Consider the following 20,791-nt stretch of genomic DNA (forward strand, 5'->3'; position numbering starts at 1 on the left):
CGCAAACACGTGCAAAAGTATGCATTTCACACTGCTTGAATCCCTCTTCGTAAGCGTAAACTATGACAATTTGAAATACTTGTTACGAAAAGGGAGCGTAAGCCAACCAAGCTTGCAGTTACCCGCAATGGACGATATCAAATATTTTGTCCTCTCTTTTTCTTCTTTATCCTCCCTGTCTGATTTTAAGAAGCAAGCCCGCCTCCAGCTGTTTAAATATAAATTCCACTGTCGAGTTATTCCTTAGAAACGCTGCTATCCTTCCATCGTTCATCTTCCTTTGATTCATCATGCTTTGTGTGCCTTAAATTTCTCCTATTTTTACTCCAATCTGGTTTTGGCTTGCTTCTTCTTTTTCCTTTCTTACTCTTCTTTTTTTCTTCCTCTTTCTCTTACCAGTTTCCTCACCGCGCGGATCTCATCAATTAAGCGAAAACAGGAAACCCCTCGACCGGGGAACAGCCTTTGGGGAATCCTTAATATAAAGTAATACATGTCAAACAAGTAACGTAGTTGCGTGATGTCTGCGGCCTTCATCCTATTCATAGCTATAATAAAATTATTATCTCCACGTAGGTTATTTGTATAAAGAAAACTAAAAAAATAAATTAAATTAATTAAAAAAATCATATACATGTACCATGAAGTGCAGACAGTTAATGAAAAACACAAAAACTCATCGGTATGGAAACATCAATACAGTACTGCGAGTTTTCCTGACCGCCACCATTGCATCCTTCCTACCACCATCGCGTCAGCATCACCAGTACAACGAGGGCTGTAAGCTGCTTACTGTCACACATCCGGGCGGCCAGTAACCATCGAGTCCTACCTTGACTAGGATCAATACTCACGACGCCGAAGGTTTCGCTTCCTGCCGCCTGCCAGCTGCATCAGCTCTTACTCCACGGTGTACCATATAGTGAAGCGAAATCTTGGAAAGTGTTATTTGTCCTTGGTCAGCCTGTTGACTTGATGTGTTGTCTTTTCAGTCCTTGTACACTCCGTCAAAGTAGACACGATTTTCAGGATACACATATAGATAGAGAGGTCTCCGCGTTACCAAAAAAAGCTGTCCAAGCGGATCGTGAAAACGCATTCGTTCACTGCTGAAGACCAACGGAATTTGGGTAAGGCGCGTTTCAGCCCCAGGATGAAGGTCAGCTGCCATCTCATCGGGCTACTGGGCATGTTGCTGATGCTGCTTTCTGGTGGATCCAAGGTCACTGGGAAAACCTTAACGGCAAAAGAGGCACTGCATATTCTATCCGTGGCTGAAAGCAAGATGGAAAAGTACCGATCCGGGCTATTCCTGGGCGAAAGCAAGAAGGTGTTCGGACACTTGCTGTTGACCCTGCATCAGCGCCACATTCCTATCAACGATCATTGGCTGAAAACATCCATCATGGTGGCGCTACGCAGGGGCGATGATGCTGCTCATGCTGGAACTACTAGGGAGTTGAAAATTCTGGCCAAGCATTTGGGCATCGGCAATGCTCGTGCTCAGCACCCTGCGCAGAAAATACCTGCTGAGCACAAGCCACCCAAGCACCCTGCCCCTCATCCAAAGACACCGAAACACAAACCACCACCCCATCACCCCACTCAGCATAAGCCTCCGCCACATCACCCCGCTCAGAAGCCTCCACCGCAACACCCCGCTCAGAAGCCTCCACCGCAACACCCCGCTCAGAAGCCTCCACCGCAACACCCAGTACAGCACCCTGCCCAACACAAGGAGCCAGCGCCGCATCACCCACCTCCACACCACGAACCCAATCCTCCACCCGAAGCGTATCACTTTCACGACGAACCTGCGAAACATCCTACCAAACCTCACCCTTCTGCTCCGAAACCTCCGCCACATCATCCCGCTCAAAACCCTCCACCAAAACGCCCCGCTCAGAACCCTCCACCACAACATCCAGTACAGAAACCTGCGCAACACAAGGAGCCAGCTCCGCACCCGCGTCCACACCACGAACCCAATCCTCCACCCGAAGCGTTTCACTATCACGACGAACCTGCGAAACATCCTACCACACCTCACCCTTCTGCTCCGAAACCTCCACCAAATCATCCCGCTCAGCACCCACCGCCACAACACCCACCGCAGCAACCGGCAAAACAACCGGCCAAGCACCCGGCCCAACAGCCGGCCCAGCAACCTGCCCAGCACAAGGGGCCAGCACTGCACCCGACTCCACACCACGAACCCAATCCTCCGCCCGAAGCGTATCACTTTCACGAAGAACCGGCGAAACACCCCACAGCGCCTCAACCTTCTGCTCCGAATCCTGCGGCCACCACGCATAAGAAACCAGTATTCACGGACAAGACGAAGGCAACCATTGACCGTATGCACAGTCAGCTCTCGCAACTCAACGACAAGGTCAACAAGATCCTTGAAGTTATCAGCAAATACCACCATGCCTAACCAGTCTCTGGCGTCCTGCTTGTCCAGCTGAAATATTTACTCACTGATCATGGTTTATTGCGATACGAATTCGCCAGACATGTATCAGAAGGGGTTGTTACTATCAGGGTTGGTTGTGGTCACGTCGCATTGGATCCAATTTCACACGCAGAGCAGCTTCACGCCCGATTTCCAAGTAAATTATGGTACATCTCTCCAAGTGCTTGTCGCTGGGGATTCTTTAGCTTTGGTCTGGTGGTAATTTGGAAAGGTTATGTTTGTTGTTTGCATCCCGCTTATGTCTTTTCTCGCACAGTCATGATTACAATACTACTTGTCTTTCACAATCCGCGTTTCACAATGTCAACATACGTTCTCGCTGGCTAACAGTTATTATTTTGTTGGCATCTCTAGTTGTGCTTGGAATAGACGAACAGTGTTCACTTATACTCACGAGAACCTCACACAGCCGGGTACCATGATGTTATAGTCCTCCTCCGGAGATGTGCTATTGTGTGTGTGTGTGTGTGTGTTTGTGCGTGGGAGTGTGTTTGTATGTTTGTGCGTGAGTGAGTGAGGGTGTGCTTATGTGTTTGTATAATATGTGTGTACAACTTAGTGTGTGTATGTGTGCGTGTGTGTGAGAGAGAGAGTGAGAGTGTGTGCGTGTGCGCGTAGGTGGGAGTGTCCATGTGGGTGCTGTGGGGATGAGAGTGCATGCGCTGTGCAAGAAAGAAAATGGCGGTAATCAGGGGCTGTGTATGAGACTCTGTGCTGCTGAATACTTCAAATCACAAATCGAAGCCGTTGCTACCAACAATCAACATGAACACCGCACACCCCAATAAGCTAGGTCCGGGCTATGTGCAGTCACAGACTCGCGAACACTGTGTTGCGAACGTGTAGAAGGCTTTTGCCTATTGACAATATAAGATACTAGTAGCGTTATGCATGATCTGCATATTCAACGCTTCGACACCTACAGACGTACAGTCACGTGATATGCTTATCTAGTCTCCAGGCATACGCTTCTCGTTCGTGTCTTCTTTCTAGCTTTACGGTGTCAGTCACATCCATGAGTACTATAGCAGTGACCTCGTATCTGTAGTCCGACTAGTCGATATGTTAGGAGGTGGGTGACTGCAGCATGAACAGCAAACACTTCCGTCACACTCGGACGCTCCAAGCTGATGGTAGTAGTGTTCACCATCCTGCGCCCATTCAGAATGATCAACCTGTACATAATCATAGTTCATGTACATACCCTGTATGTACAGTGCTGGCAACTGAAATCCGACCCGGCCAGGGGTCGGATTTCAGTTGCCAGCACTGTATGTACAGTGCTGGCAACTGAAATCCGAGCCCCTAGCGGTGCGCTAACCGCGTTAGCGATTCGTACGAGGCGGTAGGGGGTCGGATTTCAGTTGCCAGCACTCCCTGTATGTATGTACATCCCCTACCGGTACGCGGTATGCATAGTGTATGTACAGGCCTAAGTGATGCACAGGAAGAGACGATGATATCCTTCATCTGTCAGCTGCATGCATGTCCCGACGTTGCAAACACTTGGCAGTACACAGGATGCTGGTCATCAGACACAGAATGATCCACCGCATGGGTTTACCCAACTCCTGCGGCTGAGCGAACCCTAAAAACAGATCGATTGCGGAAAAGAGTTCATAATACAGTGGTGCATACGCGAGGATGATTACTCTCCCAAGATATTCCTTGATCTACCTTCTCTCAATGGCATGTATGGTTGCGTAACTGCCATATCTCAATGGCTAGGGAATGGTTCATGTGGCTCCTTCTCGTCGGAGTATTGATGCTTTCTTGTTCCAGCGGGAATGCCGTCGGATTCTTCACCGATAAGGAGGCACTGAGTATTCTTGAGCGGGCGAGCCAGGAGATGCTCAACACAGAGAAGATGCATTGCTTGTCAGCCAGTAGGATGTCGCTGCAGAGGTGCCTCGCCAAACTCAGGTCCAAGAATGGACCGCTGACGCAGGCTCATCTGCTCGAGATGCTCCGTAAGGCCATTCGGCGTGGCAGAGATGCGGCGCGCGAGGTGGGAGAGCACACAGGGACAGGGTTAGTTGGAAGATTAACACTGCCTGAAGTACATGTACCATCGTTTCACCAGCATCCAGCCGTTTCCTACGAATCATACCTCCATGTAGCTGATCCCAAGAAGACACCGCCGTGGCACATTACACCCCATGAGATGCCAGAGGAAGGGTCACGTGACAATCATCACCAAATCAAACCAAAAAAACTAGTGGACATCATCAAGCATCACTTCCCATATCGTCCGCATCACTTACCTCCACTCACTAATCACCCCGTGCAGCCGCACCCACCGCCTTATCATCATCATCATCATCCTTCTCTTCAACAATACCAGCATCATACCAGCCCCCAACCATTCGTCAGCCATCCCCAGTTTAGGATTGGAGGAAACCCAATCCTGCATGACTTGCAGGCAGCACGTATCCACGCCACCGAGGGTGAGAATGCATCTGACAAGAACGGTAGAATTCCCAGTGCGTTCGTCTCCTTAGCTGATCTCCATGCTCAGCTGACGTCCCTATCCGAGGAACTCAGAGACGTACTGGACGAACTGACAAGTCGCCAGGAACTGCCCAGCTAAGCTTGGGCAGTCGTAGAATTACATTACATACCTTGTCTGTTACCAGTAGTTCATTTTTTTTCTTTGTGTAACTTCTCCGATTGCCTTCACCACTAACAAATATCTTAAAGAGGTCCGCCTCCCCTGGTATATGCCACCAGCGGTGACGTCGAGTCCATTTTGATCTGCGAATTTCTATTTTTCCCACTCGCCTCACAATCTGCCTAGAAATTGTTAGCTGCTACATCGAAGTAGTAATATGCTATTGTATTTTGTATTCAATTTATTTTTGCTTCGGTGGCTCAACAGTACAGTGTTATACTACAAAGAGGCCCGAAAAACCGATCATCAGGAGATAAAAAGGGAAAAAGAAGGAGCAAACCAAAAACTAGATGAAGTGAGAAAAACAACAACAAAAGAAACAGGAATACTAAAAAAAGGCCATCAGAGGTGTCTCTACAGTGGACTTTGCAGAGAGTGAATTTCGTGGACAAACTCTACCACGTACGTCCAATTATTACTTTTGGTGGCAGTCATATTACGAGAAAATCTATTTCGTGAATGAAAACTTGCGAGGTTCTGCAATACAAAATGACGTTTTCTGGAAGTTATTTGAATCTTATAGTAATAAAGTAAAAAAGGTTTGCTCCCCACACCGGAGCTCGCGCTATTCCGCCGACTTTACTTGACACTTGACTGACTCACGACTCTCGGTGTGGGGAGCAAACCTTTCTTACAAATCATCGCCGAAGTCGCAACCACTACTTAATAAAGTAAAAAGTAATTTACTAAATGTAAATTATCGTGTCCGTTCCCGATGGGAACTCACGACGGCCGCTAACATCCGGTAAACCCTAGCGGCAGATGCAGCGCCTAACGGTGGGGATGAGTGGATAAGTCTCACAACCACTGGCACAAGTGCCGAGAACGACCCCATTATCTGCATCCATGTACCCCTTGGGCCTGGCCACAAGTTCCCAGTTGACTGTGGGTAGCAGCACGACTGAAAAAACCGCTCCCAGGCTGGACTTGAACCAGATGCAATTTGAATCTGCTTGCCAACGCTTTCCCTGTTCTTTTTAGTGTTCAGCTGCTTACCTTATAACCCTGCTGCCACCATCACCAATATTCGTATTCTCATGCCCATGTCCCAGAACCTGCTATCCTTCGCAGTCCCCATCACCAAGAGAACTGTGCTCTTCTATCTCCCAGCTCTCTCTCTCTCTCTCTCTCTCTCTCTTTCTCTCTCTCTCGATCTCTCTCTCCCTCCCTCCCTCCATCCCTCTCTCTCTCTCTCTCTCTCTCTCTCTCTCTCTCCCTCCCTCTCTTCCTCTCTCTCTTTTTTCTCTCACTCTTTCTCTCTCTCTCTCTTTCTCTCTCTCTTTCTCGCTCTCTCTTTCTCTCTCTCACACACTCTTTCTCGATCTCTCTCTCTCTCTTCGGAGGGCTCTGAAAGGGCTTGGGTTTTCTAATCGAAGAATAAAATTTATTTGTAATTTGCGCGGTAAGACGTCTCTCCGAAGCAGCTACATCATCTGGTTGCGACGTCAACAAAAACACTGGTCGGAAGATCCACTTTTCTGAGGTACTGTATGTGGGGCTCCGTTTATTGAGGTGCGTTGAAATTTATTCTCGTTATCTTATTATTTCTTTTCTACAATTTTCCCATACGAGTTTCTATCAGTTGCTGTGAACACCTTGAGTGGAGAGCGCTTGCTCGAGCGTTGAACCGTGTTCTTAATCCACCATACCCAGTTCGCAAGGCTGGGCGGGGTTGTGAGCAGGCTTTCATTTCATCTTTTCTTTAATATTATTTCTTATTATTCCTGCTTTTCATCTCTTTACAAAAATTCTGTGCATTTTTTTCTCCATCTGCGCATAAAATCTATACTGACAACCTGCTTGTTAAACCATGCACCTGCTTTCAGGCGTAAAACTCTGTTGTAGAGGTCTCGGTCCTCATTTGTTAGACTTACCTGTCTTTATAAATGTAACTACTCTCTCTCGATCTCTCCCTCCCTCCCTCTCTCTCTTTTTTTCTCTCTCCCTCTTTTTTTCTCTCTCCCTTTCTCTCTCTCTCTCTCTTTCTCTCTCTCTCTCTCTCTCTCTCTCTCTCTCTCACACTCACTCACTCCGTCCCTCTCTATCTATCTCTCTCTTTTTTTCTCTCTCTCTCGATCTCTCTCTCGATCTCTCTCTCTCTCTCTCTCTCTCTCTCTCGCGTAAATGCGTCTTAGTTCAACTATGCGGAGAACCTGAACAACTTCCAAATTAGCTGCTGTAACGCAATAGGAGATGGCCGCGAGTGCCAAAGACAGATCAACACAATTTAAGAAAACGGAAAACTAATGAACGCTATGAAGTACAATGTGTATGTAGTGTGCATGCAAGACAATTATAATTTGATTATCACCAAATTCTTCATGACGAATGCAATCCAAGAATGTTCGCTGATCAAACTGTTGTCAAGTTCATGGTCTGGGGGAAAGCTCTGAGCAATATGCGTCACGGTTAGTTAAGCTAGGACTAATCCTTAGATCGCGTTATGCTCCTGTATAGTAACAAAAACACTCATAAAATAATAAGAGCGCCCGAAGCTCGAAAGAAATGAATGGTAACACTTTCTGTCAGAACTCCTATGCCATGAGTACTCTGGTGCAGTGGTGGTCAGTAGAGCCAAAGTGCTCCTCAGCGTTAGGGACCCGCGGATTCTGCTCGAAAAGGTGGTAGATTCTGCTCGAAAAGCAGTAAAATTGGCAGAACCATACAAACCTCATGGCGGGCAATTCCTCGAATTCTGCTCCATTTCTTTATCCACATATCAAACAGGCATGAAACTTACCAGAACAAGTACCGAATTCTGCCAATTTTTCTGCCGGCAGAATTCGCCGGACCCAACTCAGCGTCCGACGGAGATTAGAACAGTTTATTTTATTTTTTATTGGGAACACAGCCCTACAAAGAGACATGTGGAGACAAACATAAAACAAGATACAGGGGATGTAGGGACGACGTGCCGATGTACAGTGAGCAACTCGACCGACCAGGGGTCTCGGCGTTAGCGTTGCAACCTGGCATCGAAAAAATAAGGGGGGTTGCATGGTCAGTTGCCAGGGGGACTGGTGAGAGTCACCCTTTTCCAGTTTCAGAACACTCACTGTTGCTTTCAGGGAACTTCGCGCCACTTGCCAATTCAAGACTCGTCTTGACATCGGCGAGTTGGGGAATTCTGTTGTCGAAAGCTCAGGACTGGTGTACTTCATCTCCGTGTCAGGTCACCTGATGTTAACTGCGAGGTCTTACAACGTAATGGACTGAGCAGCAGATTGCCAAGACACAATGGTGACAATGATATAAAATAGTCCTGCTCAATATACAGACTCTCGAGCCGTTCATTCTTCATCAGTGCCTGAAGATCACCACTTACAAAGTGTGCTCCAGGCCAAAAGATCACCAGGGACACTCTCGCACCGGCAGCGATGATTTTTGCAGGCTTGCGGAGTCGAGAGTTCGATGAACTTCTCATGTACTCTAGGAGCCAGTTTGAAAATCTCAAGTTTTAAACTTCTAAGTTGATGATTAGAGCAAAACCCTTTCATGGCCTCTCACACACAACAACACTGATCTTCAAGAGTATCCGATACTAGAGGGCTTCAAAGCTCAGGGCCCTACGCTATGCCTGTACCGTAATTCCGCGCATAAACAATGCATAATGCAGTTTGGGGATAAAATATCCAGTAAAACATGTTCGTTTTTTAGCCCATGGGCCAATATTCGAATTTTGAAGGTTCACGAAAAAGTACAAGTCCGTGCTCATGGTCAGTCTACCATACTCTACTGGTAAACTGCACTGACCTGCTGTACCATGGTAGGAAGAGTCCATTTTGTGAAAAATTCTACTTGACACGTGAGTTGCATTTGTGTCTGTTTATTAGCCCATGGGCTTGTAAACGGAGGTGGCCTTATATCCGGATATAGGCCCATGGGCTTATATGCGCGGAACTACGGTATGCCTAGCTCATCATGAATGTTTTTCGAACTGATGCCGTGATGGGAAGGTTTTTGCAATACACTGATGTAGCCGATAAAGTAACGTCTTTTGCATAGCGGCATAGATTGATGACGGCCCTATGCCTTCGGACCGCAGTCACAGCATACCGAACAAGTTCGGGCAGGATCACGTCTTTTCTCCTGCTGACTGGATGCCGGTTCAGTGGTCTCTTGGTATCGACGCATCTTTTCACGAAGTCGGCGAATCTCCAAACGACGGGATATTTGCTCCTTTGTTTCGTGTTGTCCATAGCAGCGTAGCTTTTCGTAAGCACGGCGACTCTCGAGGCGTCGGGAACTCTCTTCTCCCATCTTCTACTCTCTGTGTAGGCACTCCTGCCGACGCCATCTGCTCAGTGCTTCAACACTTTCACCTCTGTCATTCTGCTCTTCCTCATAGTCCTCTGTTAATGATCTCAGCATTCTAATTTTACAACAACCGTGCCCATTAAAACACTGCAATCTGCCCGATCCTTACATTCTCGACCGATAAGCAGAACAATCAAAAACATTCGAACGATGATACGATAATGCGAAACTGTCTAACCTTGATGGCCTAGGCTGAAAAGCATAGCGATGCTATTCAAGTATAATTTTTTCAATTCTCCTATTTTTTATTCAAGACATAGCATGAGATTGGAACCCGAACTATCGCCCTGCATGCATTCCCCCGATACACTTCGTATGCATACACATTCTTCCAAGTTGCTTCACGCTGTATAATCTTGCAGTTGAAAGCCCTATTTGAAAAAGGTGCCCACGTCAGGCACAAACACCGAATTCAAGCTGTGTTGACCATGGCTAGCGCCAGACGTTACTAGTACTACTAAAGCAACATCTTCTGCATAGCTACGGGATAATTATTGTAATACTACAAGTATACATTTTTTTGTAGGGAAGCTGCATAAGCGGCTTGGCTAGACCTTTAGAAGCCCTACGCCACTGTGGCATCTCGCATTTTGGACAATTTAACCTTCATTGTGCATGTTGTGTGGCTGTTGGCCATGAGGCTCCTAGCAAATGCTACGATGGCCTTGAAGGGATGAAAACTCGCTTGTTTGAATCTATTAATTTTGTGAATAATTTTGGCCAAAAAAACATGAAGTGCATGGATAAAGAAGTTGAGCAGGAAACGAGGATTTGCTTTGCTTTCACTTTATAGTTGTTCACCAGGTCCTTGACTGGCTTGAGTTTCGAGCAGGATCTGCCAATATTTTAAGTTTTAACTCGGGAACTGAGCCAATAATAAAATTAAAACGGAAGAAAACACATTGGGGAATTATCTAATGAAGTAACTATCCCAGCCACTCGAAACTAGGGAGACGTGCTGGATCTAGGTATACGTTCGTTGAATGTCTCAGAAGCCTGTCAGTATTGTACGCTGTTATCGTTCTTTATGACTGCATAATATTATCTCGTTCCGGTCGTGGATAGTGGCTTCAGACTTCGTTCCCATGTGTTTTCTTCTATTTTACATTTCAAGCATTATCCTCCAATGGATGGCGGAAGCCATCACTGGAGCGAACTACTAAGTACTAGTGTGTCGTAGCTCAGAGATGTGTTGCCAAGGTCACGTTTGCGAAGTATCCACCCTTTTCCATTAATGGACTCGGATGGAGAATCATCACACTTGACATACCGGTACTTTGACTTTTCTGCGGCTCAGCGCCCCGCTAGCGCTGTCGGCGCCAGTCGTCACTCTACACCTACACTAGGCTACCTGTTGCCTATCAGTCTCCCTGCTTCACACCTGACTCATACTCACACCTCCCACTGACTGCCGTCAGGCCCCGTCATACCCTGTATGTAAACATGGTAAAAATTCGCCTAGGGTTCCCAGTAAAAAGGCAACGCCTGTTGGGAATCCCCTAGGCCTAGTGGGAACGAGTTAGTTATGAAGCAACTGTCCACGTAACTGTAACAAGATTGAATCATTCTGCTTGGATTTATGGGGGTTCAAACCATGTGAACGGAATACTGTCGTTCAGCACACGAAGCACAGAAGCCATTATAACTTTCGACTAGGCCATTCGTACCATTGTCAAGTCGAACACAATGGCAGCAACCTGTCGTTGAAGAAAGAACCAGCCGGGTGGACAGCGACGGCCGAGTGGACAGTGACGGCCGAGTGGACAGTGACGGCCGAGTGGACAATGGCGGCCGGGTGGACAGTGACGGCCGGGTGGACAATGGCGGCCGGGTATTTCAGGTATGTCAATCCACTGCAGTACTATGTGTTCCCACTCTTCCCACGCCCAGTGAGAAGGCAGATTTTGCCTGTGATTCTGGTGAAGTAAAATAAAGCTAAACAAATTAATAACTTATTATTACTGCGTACCTGACAGATATCACAAGCCTCTACGAGCAAAGGAATCTTGGGTTTTCACTCGAATCTAGTTCCTCCGGCATCGTGTAGCCCACCGTCGGTGGATGGCCGTCCAGAAAGATTGAACCTGGTCTTCTGCAGCATCTCGCAGTCCTGCGAGGCACACCGTGTACGCCTTGTCATGTATTGTACAAATAAAACTCATGAAGTAGTGTACTCCACAGTCTACAGACGGTCAGGGGATGAGTCTATAATCCTGTATGCTGCAAAACACGCAGGAAATGTGACTGGGTGTCTGTACACTGGACACCAACACCCGGGTCTTCTCCTGCACGATCTGTTTGACATTCACATTATGCAGTGGGTCGACATTGACCTGGTTTGGCAGCTATCTGCCTGGGTGGATGTAGCAGGTTTGCATTGGCTCGTCAATCAGTCCGGAATTTTCTTGTAACTTTAAATTTACTGTGAGTAGCCGCAGGGTTCGTGATCATCCCTGTTCACTTCAATATTATACGCACACAACGTTCCCTTTGTCATTCATCTTATCCCGAGTACTAAATTTACTGACGATATTGCACCACACTTGTCCCAACCTACTGCCGCTGCTGTGGCAACTGGTTTGTCAATGGTGGTGACCAGGCTGACTGACTAGCTTCAGGAAAGCGGCCTCGTTGTCAGCCCAGCCAAAAGGCAGGTTTTATCAATCCAGCCTCAGCCCCATGTTGTCGATGCCCTAGTGACTATGTATCATGGAGTTGTATGGCCATTAGCGGTCATTGCCGTTCACCTTGGTGCAGCCCTCAGCAGCTGGCTCCCATGGGAGTCTCAAGTAGACAAAGTTGTTGCCGAAGCAGCTCAGAAGATAGCGCATCATGATGTAGGTGCGCACTTCCCAGGACTTCCCGGTGCCTATTTGTCCAGGCTGTGATACTACGTGACATGCTGTACTGCACAATGCACATTCTCTTGAGCACTGCAAGGCCGGCAGCTGGACCAACTGCAGGGGTCGTGCGCATGCAGGCCATCTGTTGCTAGTACTTTAGAGTAAAGCACTCTGGAACGTTCTTTCCTGCTGACATACTTGGAATAATAACTTTGATTGCTTCAAAGCAATTTGCTTACCTTCCTGTTGTGCTCCTAGTGGCCGTACAAAAATAACCCACTACAATGTATTATTTTCCTTTCCATTCCCCAGCCAATGAATACTACAATGTATATTCTCTTTCTGCATACTTTAGTGTGTGCGCACGTGTGTGTGTGTGTGTATGCTAGTAACTGTTCATCGACCTGAAGAAGGCATACGACAGCGCCCCCCCCCCCCCCCCCCCGTGCCGTGCTTTGGGCTGTTCTCCTCCGTCTCGGTGTACCGGAGAAACTGGTCAGCATTATCAGAGCATTCCATAAGGACACGGAGACGTGTCTACGCATTGATGGTCGGCTGTTGGACCCGCTAGAGGTACAGAATGGCCTGCGCCAGGGCTGCTCCATGGCACCGGTCCTTTTCAACCTGTACATGGCTGCTGCCTTTCATACCTGGAAGCAGCGGATGGAAGGCGTGGATGGCTTCGGTGTCGATATCCGCTACAACATCAATGGTCAGCTAATGCAGAAGCCTCGTCGCACAGCAGTGTCACACACCGTAACTGAATGCAAGTTTGCGGATGATTCCACACTGTTTGCGACATCTCGATCCGGGATCGAGCGAGCTGCATTGACATTCGATGAAGTCGCCTCCGAGTTTGGACTTACAGTTATTCTCTCCAAGACCAAGTTCATAGTGATCGGCAGAGACATTTCTGATGCAGACCTCGCCCCTGTTTGTGTTGGTTCGAACCAGATCGAGTGCGTAACGGAGTTTCAATACCTTGGGTCGATTATCGATACGTCTGGCCGGTGTTCGATTGACATTTCCTCCAGAATTGCAGCTGCCTCCCGTGCGTTTGGCTCCCTGCGGAAGCCAGTTTTCAGCAACCACCATCTGTCCGTCCGCACCAAGAAGAATATCTTCAATGCGTGCGTTGTCACCATTCTGCTGTACGGAGCTGAGTGCTGGGTACCCCTCCAAGCCGACATCCGGTTCTACATGCAGTGTCTGCGTACCGTTCTTGGCATAACAAGGTTAGACGCCTGGCAAGAGAGGATCAGCAATGATCAATTGCTGGAAATGTGGGGCGACAAGCGCCCACTTGCTGTCCGGATTCGCCAGCGACGACTTGAGTGGCTGGGTCATGTTGCTCGCATGCCACCAGAGCGCATCCCGAAGATTCTGTTGTTCGGTCTGCTCCCATCCCGCCGTCCACCTGGAGGTCCACGCAAACGCTGGAAAGACTGCATTAGTGCAGACCTGAAGGCCCTGAATGCTGTGGAGGGATGGTACGATCTGGCAGATTCTCGCCCCGACTGACGCCGCATGTACCGCTGTTTCGAGCCTGAACCGCCCACACCCAATGTCCATTGCCAAGTATGTGATCAGTACTTCTCTCGCCCATCAGATGAGAAGCGTCACAAATGCTTGGCAGAACGGCAGAAACCAGTGTGTAATCAGGCTGGCGCCTGCCAGTGTCGTCTCTGCCAACGTGGGTTCCGCAGCCCCGGTGGATTGGCTACCCATCGGTGCGATCACGGACCTGCTCCCAACATGGAGCACCCCGGCAACCCGGTCACTCCGCAGTGTAGCACCTGTCACCTGAGTTTCAAGTCCAGTAGCGGCTTGGCCAGACACAAGTGCGACCGCACGAAACAAAGGACAGTGTCGGAAAGGGCCGACTTCCCGTTTGAGTGCCCTTGCCAAAGGAAGTTCCGACTACGTAACCATCTAGTACGCCATCAGAAGTGCTGCTCCTCAGCCTCTTCCACCCCTCTCCCCTGACGGGGACCGTGTAACCAAGAGTAGATAAAAAAGAGTGTGCAACTCGCAGATGGGTAGGCCCACGGCGGATTTTTTTGTTGACGTAATCTTTTCGACGACGCACGCGCTGCGAGTCTTTCGGAAAGTGTTCCCTCGTGCTCTTGACCGGCTTTACACTACAAGGTCGGTGCCCAGCATGTGCTCTCACACTGCTCTGCGGCAAAAGGCGCGTTCTTCTGAAAAAAGGTGACGTCAACAAAAAATTCCGCCATAGGCGGGGGTATCTGCAGGTTGTGCAGGAGAGATCCGGAGTTGCACACTCTTGTTTATCTACTCTTGGTGTAACCTATCAAGGCAACGTGTATCAAGGTCAAGGTATGCTAGTGTGTGTGTGTGTGTGTGTGTGTGTGTGTGTGTGTGTGTGTGTGTGTGTGTGTGTGTGTGTGTGTGTGTGTGTGTGTGTGTGTGTGTGTGTGTGTGTGTGTGTGTGTGTGTGTGTGCCTCACTCGCCAATCGAACCTCTGTTCCCGTGACTGAAACACTGCCGGTCCTTTCAGGACCTGCCATCATCTGCGGATGGGCAATATTGCAATGCGTGTGTGTGTGGGGGGGGGGGGGGGTGTTTCATTCAGAATCAGATCTGCTATCGTTGCTACGAGAGAGCTTGGAAGCTCAGGGCCCTACGCTATGCTTTTTGCCTTGGTGACCTAGACAAAAAAGCATAGGGATGTTATACAATTTTCATTTCTCCTATTTTTTTCTAAGACAACCTGGGATTCAAACCCGCACTATCACCCTGCATACATTACCCAAATCACTTCGCATACATACTAATTCTTCAAAGTTGCTTCACGTTATGATCTTGCATTTAAAAGCCCTATTTGATTATTGTGGCCAGCTAGCTGTTTGTGGCCAGCCGGCTTTGATGGTACGGTACGGGACAGGTACGGTCGAGAGTAATACGACACCGTCTACCACCTTGATGACATAGGCAAGCATAGGGATGTTATACATTTTTCAATTCTCTAATTTTTTTCAAGGCATAACCTGGGATTCGAACCCGCACTATCGCCCTACATGCATTCCCCGATACACTTCGCATTCATACTCACTCTTCCAAGTTGCTTCACGTTAAGATCTTGCATTTGAAAGCTCTATTTGATTATTGTGGCCAGCTGTTTGTAGCCAGCTGTCTTTGATGGTACGGTACGGTACGGGACAGATACGGTATAGCGCCAGGCGTGACACAAACAAACAAACAAATAAATACCAAAGTAAATCTGGACACACTAGGAATATGGACATCGACCTCGCCTTGCTGACTTTCGAAGAGCTGCGGCATCTTGCCAAACAACATCCTATTGACGGAGCCGAGTCAAAGAGCCGAGTTGATCTTGTGGTTTCCCTAAGACAAGCTGGTGTGGGTGTAACCCTGATCAAGGCCAACGAGGTCAGTACTAGTAGTAGTCTGAAGTCTCTAAACGAGCTTGTATGTGTAGTGATAGAGCTAAGAGAGCAACTTGAGCAAGCGAAGCATGATAATGCCATTGTTTCTTCACTTCGGGATGAGGTTTCCAGCCTAAAATTGGAAGTACTAGAGCTGAGGAACTTCACTACAGGCGCACTTTCTCAAACTGCCAATGACACCCACAACCGTCGCACAAGTGCTAACGAAGTTACCGTAGAGCCCTCCCTGTATGAAACTGACACATCCATCACCACTGCACCGCAATCACAGCACACCTCCACATCGCAGCATGCACGCTCAAGTTCAAATGACCGTACTACCGGTATGCACTCGCAACCACGTGCCGCTTCCCAGTCCAGAGACACTACTCGTACAGCACCTAGACCTGCTAGCAACGGTCACGTCACTACGGACAGCAGTTCCCGCAACAAATCAGATGGACAGAGCTCTTGGGTAGATGTTGTACGACGTCGGGTCACATCTCGGTACGTCAAGCCTATGCCCACGGTCGAAACAAACCCTGTAGTCCTGACAGGTGTCGAAAAGGTGGACAAAGCGATATTCTATGTAGGAAACGTCCACATGGGCTGCAGTGCCGACTCCATCAAGGATTGGTGCCAAGAGCGTGCAGTGGATGTGCTCAACTGCACCATCTTGGAATCCCGCACCTTCGGAACAGCTTACGCCAGAGTGACATTCCCAGCCTCAGCTACGGAAAAGGTACTGGGTGACGGATTCTGGCCTGCAACTATCCAGCACACCGTAAGAAAGTGGCGGTTTGCAGATTCAAATACGAACAAACCAGGTAAAACCTCCACGTCGTCAGAATGATGGCTTCCGCACCGCTGAGCGCCCAGGCCTTCCCATATTTTCCTAAGACTCAACGTAATATCAGTATTGTTACGATTAATTGTCGCTCCGTGTCGAACAAAATCCCTGAAACCCATGCATTGTGTCGATCCAACACACCGACTATCCTATGTCTGACAGAAACCTGGCTCTGCCCGATACATATGCTCAGTGTACCCGGTTATACGTGCTTCCGTCGAGATAGGCCAATACCAGCAAACCAAAGGGCCCAGTTCCGAGGTTATGGTGGTGTTGCCATCCTTGTACGAGATGGGACATTTTTGCATGCAGCCCAGCGCTCAGACCTTGACTCTCCCCAATGCGAAAACATATGGGTTGAGCTTGGACTTCCTGCAGACCTGGGTACTAATCCTATACTCATTGGCTGTCAGTATCGCCCTCCTTCGCAATCCCTACCTGAACTTACCTCATTTTGTGAAATGATGACGGATACCCTACGGGCTATAGACCTCTCATCCGTTGATATATTCCTCACTGGTGACTACAATGCTCACAACTCTGACTGGTGGAGCGGTGACGCTACATCACGCGCTGGAAAGGAACTTTCGCATATATTCTCCAGCTTCGGTCTCTCCCAGCTGGTAGATTTTCCCACTCACACCTCTCCTAACGGAACCCTGTCGTGCCTAGACTTGCTCGCTACCAATCGTCCTCAATCAGTATTCTCTGTCGACGATGCTGCCCCGCTTGGTGCGTCCGACCATTCACAGGTAGTTACCACCCTTTTCTACAGAACTGTAACCCGAACGCCTGCAAAGGAAGTACCATGCTATCCTGCCCGTAGTTCCCCAGCCACTCCATACAATTTTGCGCAAGTGCCACCTTCTGTCTGGGTAGCAGTAGATATGTATCTTTCCTCGCTCAACTGGTATGATCTCATGGACACACCAGATGTCGACAACGCATTAGCCAGATTCTCCTCTTCCTTGAATGATGCATTTTCCCACTACCTGTCGCCTTATCGGAAAATCTCTTCCTCCACCCAGCGAGCTGTATCTAGGAAATATCCTCCCTGGGTAAATCGAGATTTAGTACTTGCCATTAAGTTGAAGTATGAACTCTACAGCCGATATAGGAAGTTCCCAACCCCAGCTAACCAGTCTGCCTTCAAAGTTCAGCGTAACAGAGTACGAAACTTATCTCGATCTCTTCACCGTGACTATTTGGCATCTATACAGGCCAGCATGGCGTCAGGTAACCTTAACATGTACCAGTTTGTTCGTTCTCAGCGGAATCGTCAGCAGGATCGTGGCCTTCCTCACCTCATTGATGAAGGCGGTCATCCAGTTTCTGGCAGTTTCGACAAGGCCACAGTCCTCAACCAGCAGTTCGCCTCCGTTGCTGTGCCGGATGATCCGTCGTTATCACTTCCAGCTCTTCGTGCCCACAGCCAACTTCATGAAACATTTGTTCAGGTCATCACCACAACTGCGGATGTTAGAAAGGCTATCGCCCGACTAAAGTCTCGCCGCAGTCCTGGCTTGGACACCATTACGAATGATGTCCTGAAGAAACTTGCCCCGTCGATATCGTACCCCCTCTGCCGTATTTTTAATGTGTCCTTTTCGACGGGTAAATTTCCAGCAGCATGGAAACTCGCGAAGGTTGTTCCGGTTTACAAGAGCAAAGGCTCCAAGTCACAAGCCAGCAATTACCGTCCTATCTCCTTGTTGTCCTGTGTATCGAAACTATGTGAGCGATTATTCTTTGATAAGCTTTATGCTCATGTGTCGCCGGCCCTTGCCCCAGTCCAATCTGGTTTTCGACGAGGAGACTCAACCACCATGCAGCTGACACGCCTTGTGCAGGACATTGTGGCCCTTCGTCATGACCACCAACATGTTGGTATGTGTTTTTTCGACCTAGCAAAGGCGTTTGACACGGTATGGTTCCGAGGACTCCTAGCTAAATTATCTGCGATGTACAATGTTTCCGGAGCGTCTCTGGCGTGGATTACGGACTACCTAACAGATAGAACGCAATCAGTGTCAGTCGAAGGGGTACTCTCAGACCCACTGCCTGTGGAGTCGGGAGTCCCCCAGGGATCTATACTGGGGCCTCTACTATTCTTGTTGTATATAAACGATCTACCTGACTGTATAGATGGTTTGTCACTATTTGCTGATGACACAGCCCTCATTCAGTTTGACGCCGACATTGCAAACCTGTGTACGAAGCTTCAGAATGGAATCAATGTTGTTCATCAATGGATGTTGTCATGGCGTCTGAAACCCAATATCTTCAAAACAGAAATAGTCTTTCTCCCTCAACTAGACCACCCTCCCACATTTACCCTTCCCGGACTTGATTCGGCTATTAACATTAATATTGTAGATACGCACAGGCATTTGGGTGTTGTATTTGACTCGCAATTGTCCTGGAATTCTCACGTAGATTTTGTATGCAACAAAGTTAGCAAATCTGTAGGTTGCCTGATGTCTCACTGCTCCCACTTGTCCCCCGAATGTATTCGTCTCTTTTATAAATGCTACCTCCTTCCTATCTTTCTCTACGGCGCTACTGCTTGGCATTCCCTGCTTAGTAAATCTGCTGTACAGACACTAGAAATATAATTATCATAAACGTGTGTTGAAAATTATTTTTCGTAAACTCTCTCTTTTCCCCTCTACTGATCTATATAGTTTGGCCTCCACCAGCCCCATCTCTATTCTGTCGCAGAGACAGTCATGCGTTCTGGTCCATCGTATTAAACTGAACATTGTCCCTGAACATCTCACCAAGTATAATTGGTTTACTTTCGCACGGGACACTCGCAATGGCATAGTACTTCCCAGAGCTTTGTCAACTATGTTTACCAAATCTCCTATTTTCTCTGCATACTCGTATTGGCTCAAGCTGCCCATGGAAATGAAGACAATATCCAATATTAGACAGTTCATAGACCATGTTAAATGTCATGCCACGTTGTAGGCTCGCTCGCCTCTTTTGCTAGCTTATCTCGCCGCTCTCCACCATGGTCAACATAGTGGTACATTTCACCCCGCTGATGCATTATTTTCTTCCGATTATCATCTTCTTTCCTTCATTTTTTTTCTTCTCTTGCCATGGCTGGCTAACGCCCCCTCCTTTGCATTGGCTTCTGCCATTGGACGGTGAAATAAATAATAATAATAATAATAATAATAATAATAATAAGCTGTGTGGACCCTGGCTAGCGCCAGACGTTACTGAAGTAACATCTTCTGCATGGCTACGGGAATAAAAGAAAATATGTGGGTGTACATCCAGTGCACTTGTTGATTTGCATGCTTTTCTCGCCACGGTCGCATACATGGAACATTGTGTGTGTGTGTGTGGGTGGGTGCGTGTGTGTGTGTGTGGTGTGGTGTGGTGTGTGTGTGGTGTGGTGTGGTGTGTGTGGGTGTGTGTGGGTGTCCCATATGGTGCAGTGGTATGTGCAGCGATTTCCGATCGATAGGTTGCGGGTTCGATTCCCGACGATTATGGTCGCACACGTCTTTCTTCTCTTTCTCAGACTCCTGACTTTTCTTTCATTCTCCTGGGTGGTTACCAATAGCCAGTGCACGCCGGAGTATGTGGTGTGATGTGCGTGCATGAAAAAAAATTAAAGACCAAAAAGTAGGGATTCACTGGCCAGAAAAAGCCACTTCATAGCTGTGTGGTGTAGACCAGGCTGAATAGCGGCGGTCAATTCTTCAGCCTTGCAAGCTGTTACATTGTGCAATCCCAGCACAAGTTGCTATGGCTTCTGCTATAGCATCGCCGATGGGCGTCATGGTGTGTGTGTGTGTGTGTGTGTGTGTGTGTGTGTGTGTGTGTGTGTGTGTGCCATCGCTGTGGACCCCGCTCGAAGCGCCCTACAGTGGCTGATCGCCAGCACTTTGAACATCATTGCCGAGTCTGTAATCAACGCCAGTTTCGGACGCGACAGGACCTGGAGCGCCATTTGAAGCACTGCCTACCTCTCCCCTAACCTCTCTGACAGTACCTCCCTTTGGGGAGCGGCGTGGCCATTTCTGGCAGCTGTCAATAGTAGTACAGTCGTCCCTCTCTAATCCGGCACTTTATAATCCAGCACCCTCGATAAACCAGCACAATTTTCAGTAGCCAAAATGTCCTCTTCATGCACATTGCAGCAGTAAATCAGATTTGTTAATCCAGCACCCTCCCTAATCCAGCAGATTTTCGTGGCACAAATG

The 20,791-nt window shown here is 48.2% G+C and overlaps 1 protein-coding gene across 1 annotated transcript; it reads left to right on the top strand.

Moving 5' to 3' along the window:
- Nucleotides 1-968: 968 nt before the first annotated feature.
- LOC135829657 (uncharacterized) lies at nucleotides 969-2,918 on the top strand. The gene has a single exon (XM_065342048.1). It carries the CDS (start codon nucleotides 1,154-1,156, stop codon nucleotides 2,435-2,437), a length of 1,284 nt encoding a protein of 427 aa, XP_065198120.1. The 5' UTR covers nucleotides 969-1,153; the 3' UTR covers nucleotides 2,438-2,918.
- Nucleotides 2,919-20,791: the final 17,873 nt, after the last annotated feature.

This window comes from Sycon ciliatum, chromosome 13, assembly GCF_964019385.1.
Source record: "Sycon ciliatum chromosome 13, ocSycCili1.1, whole genome shotgun sequence".
NCBI lineage: Eukaryota > Metazoa > Porifera > Calcarea > Leucosolenida > Sycettidae > Sycon > Sycon ciliatum.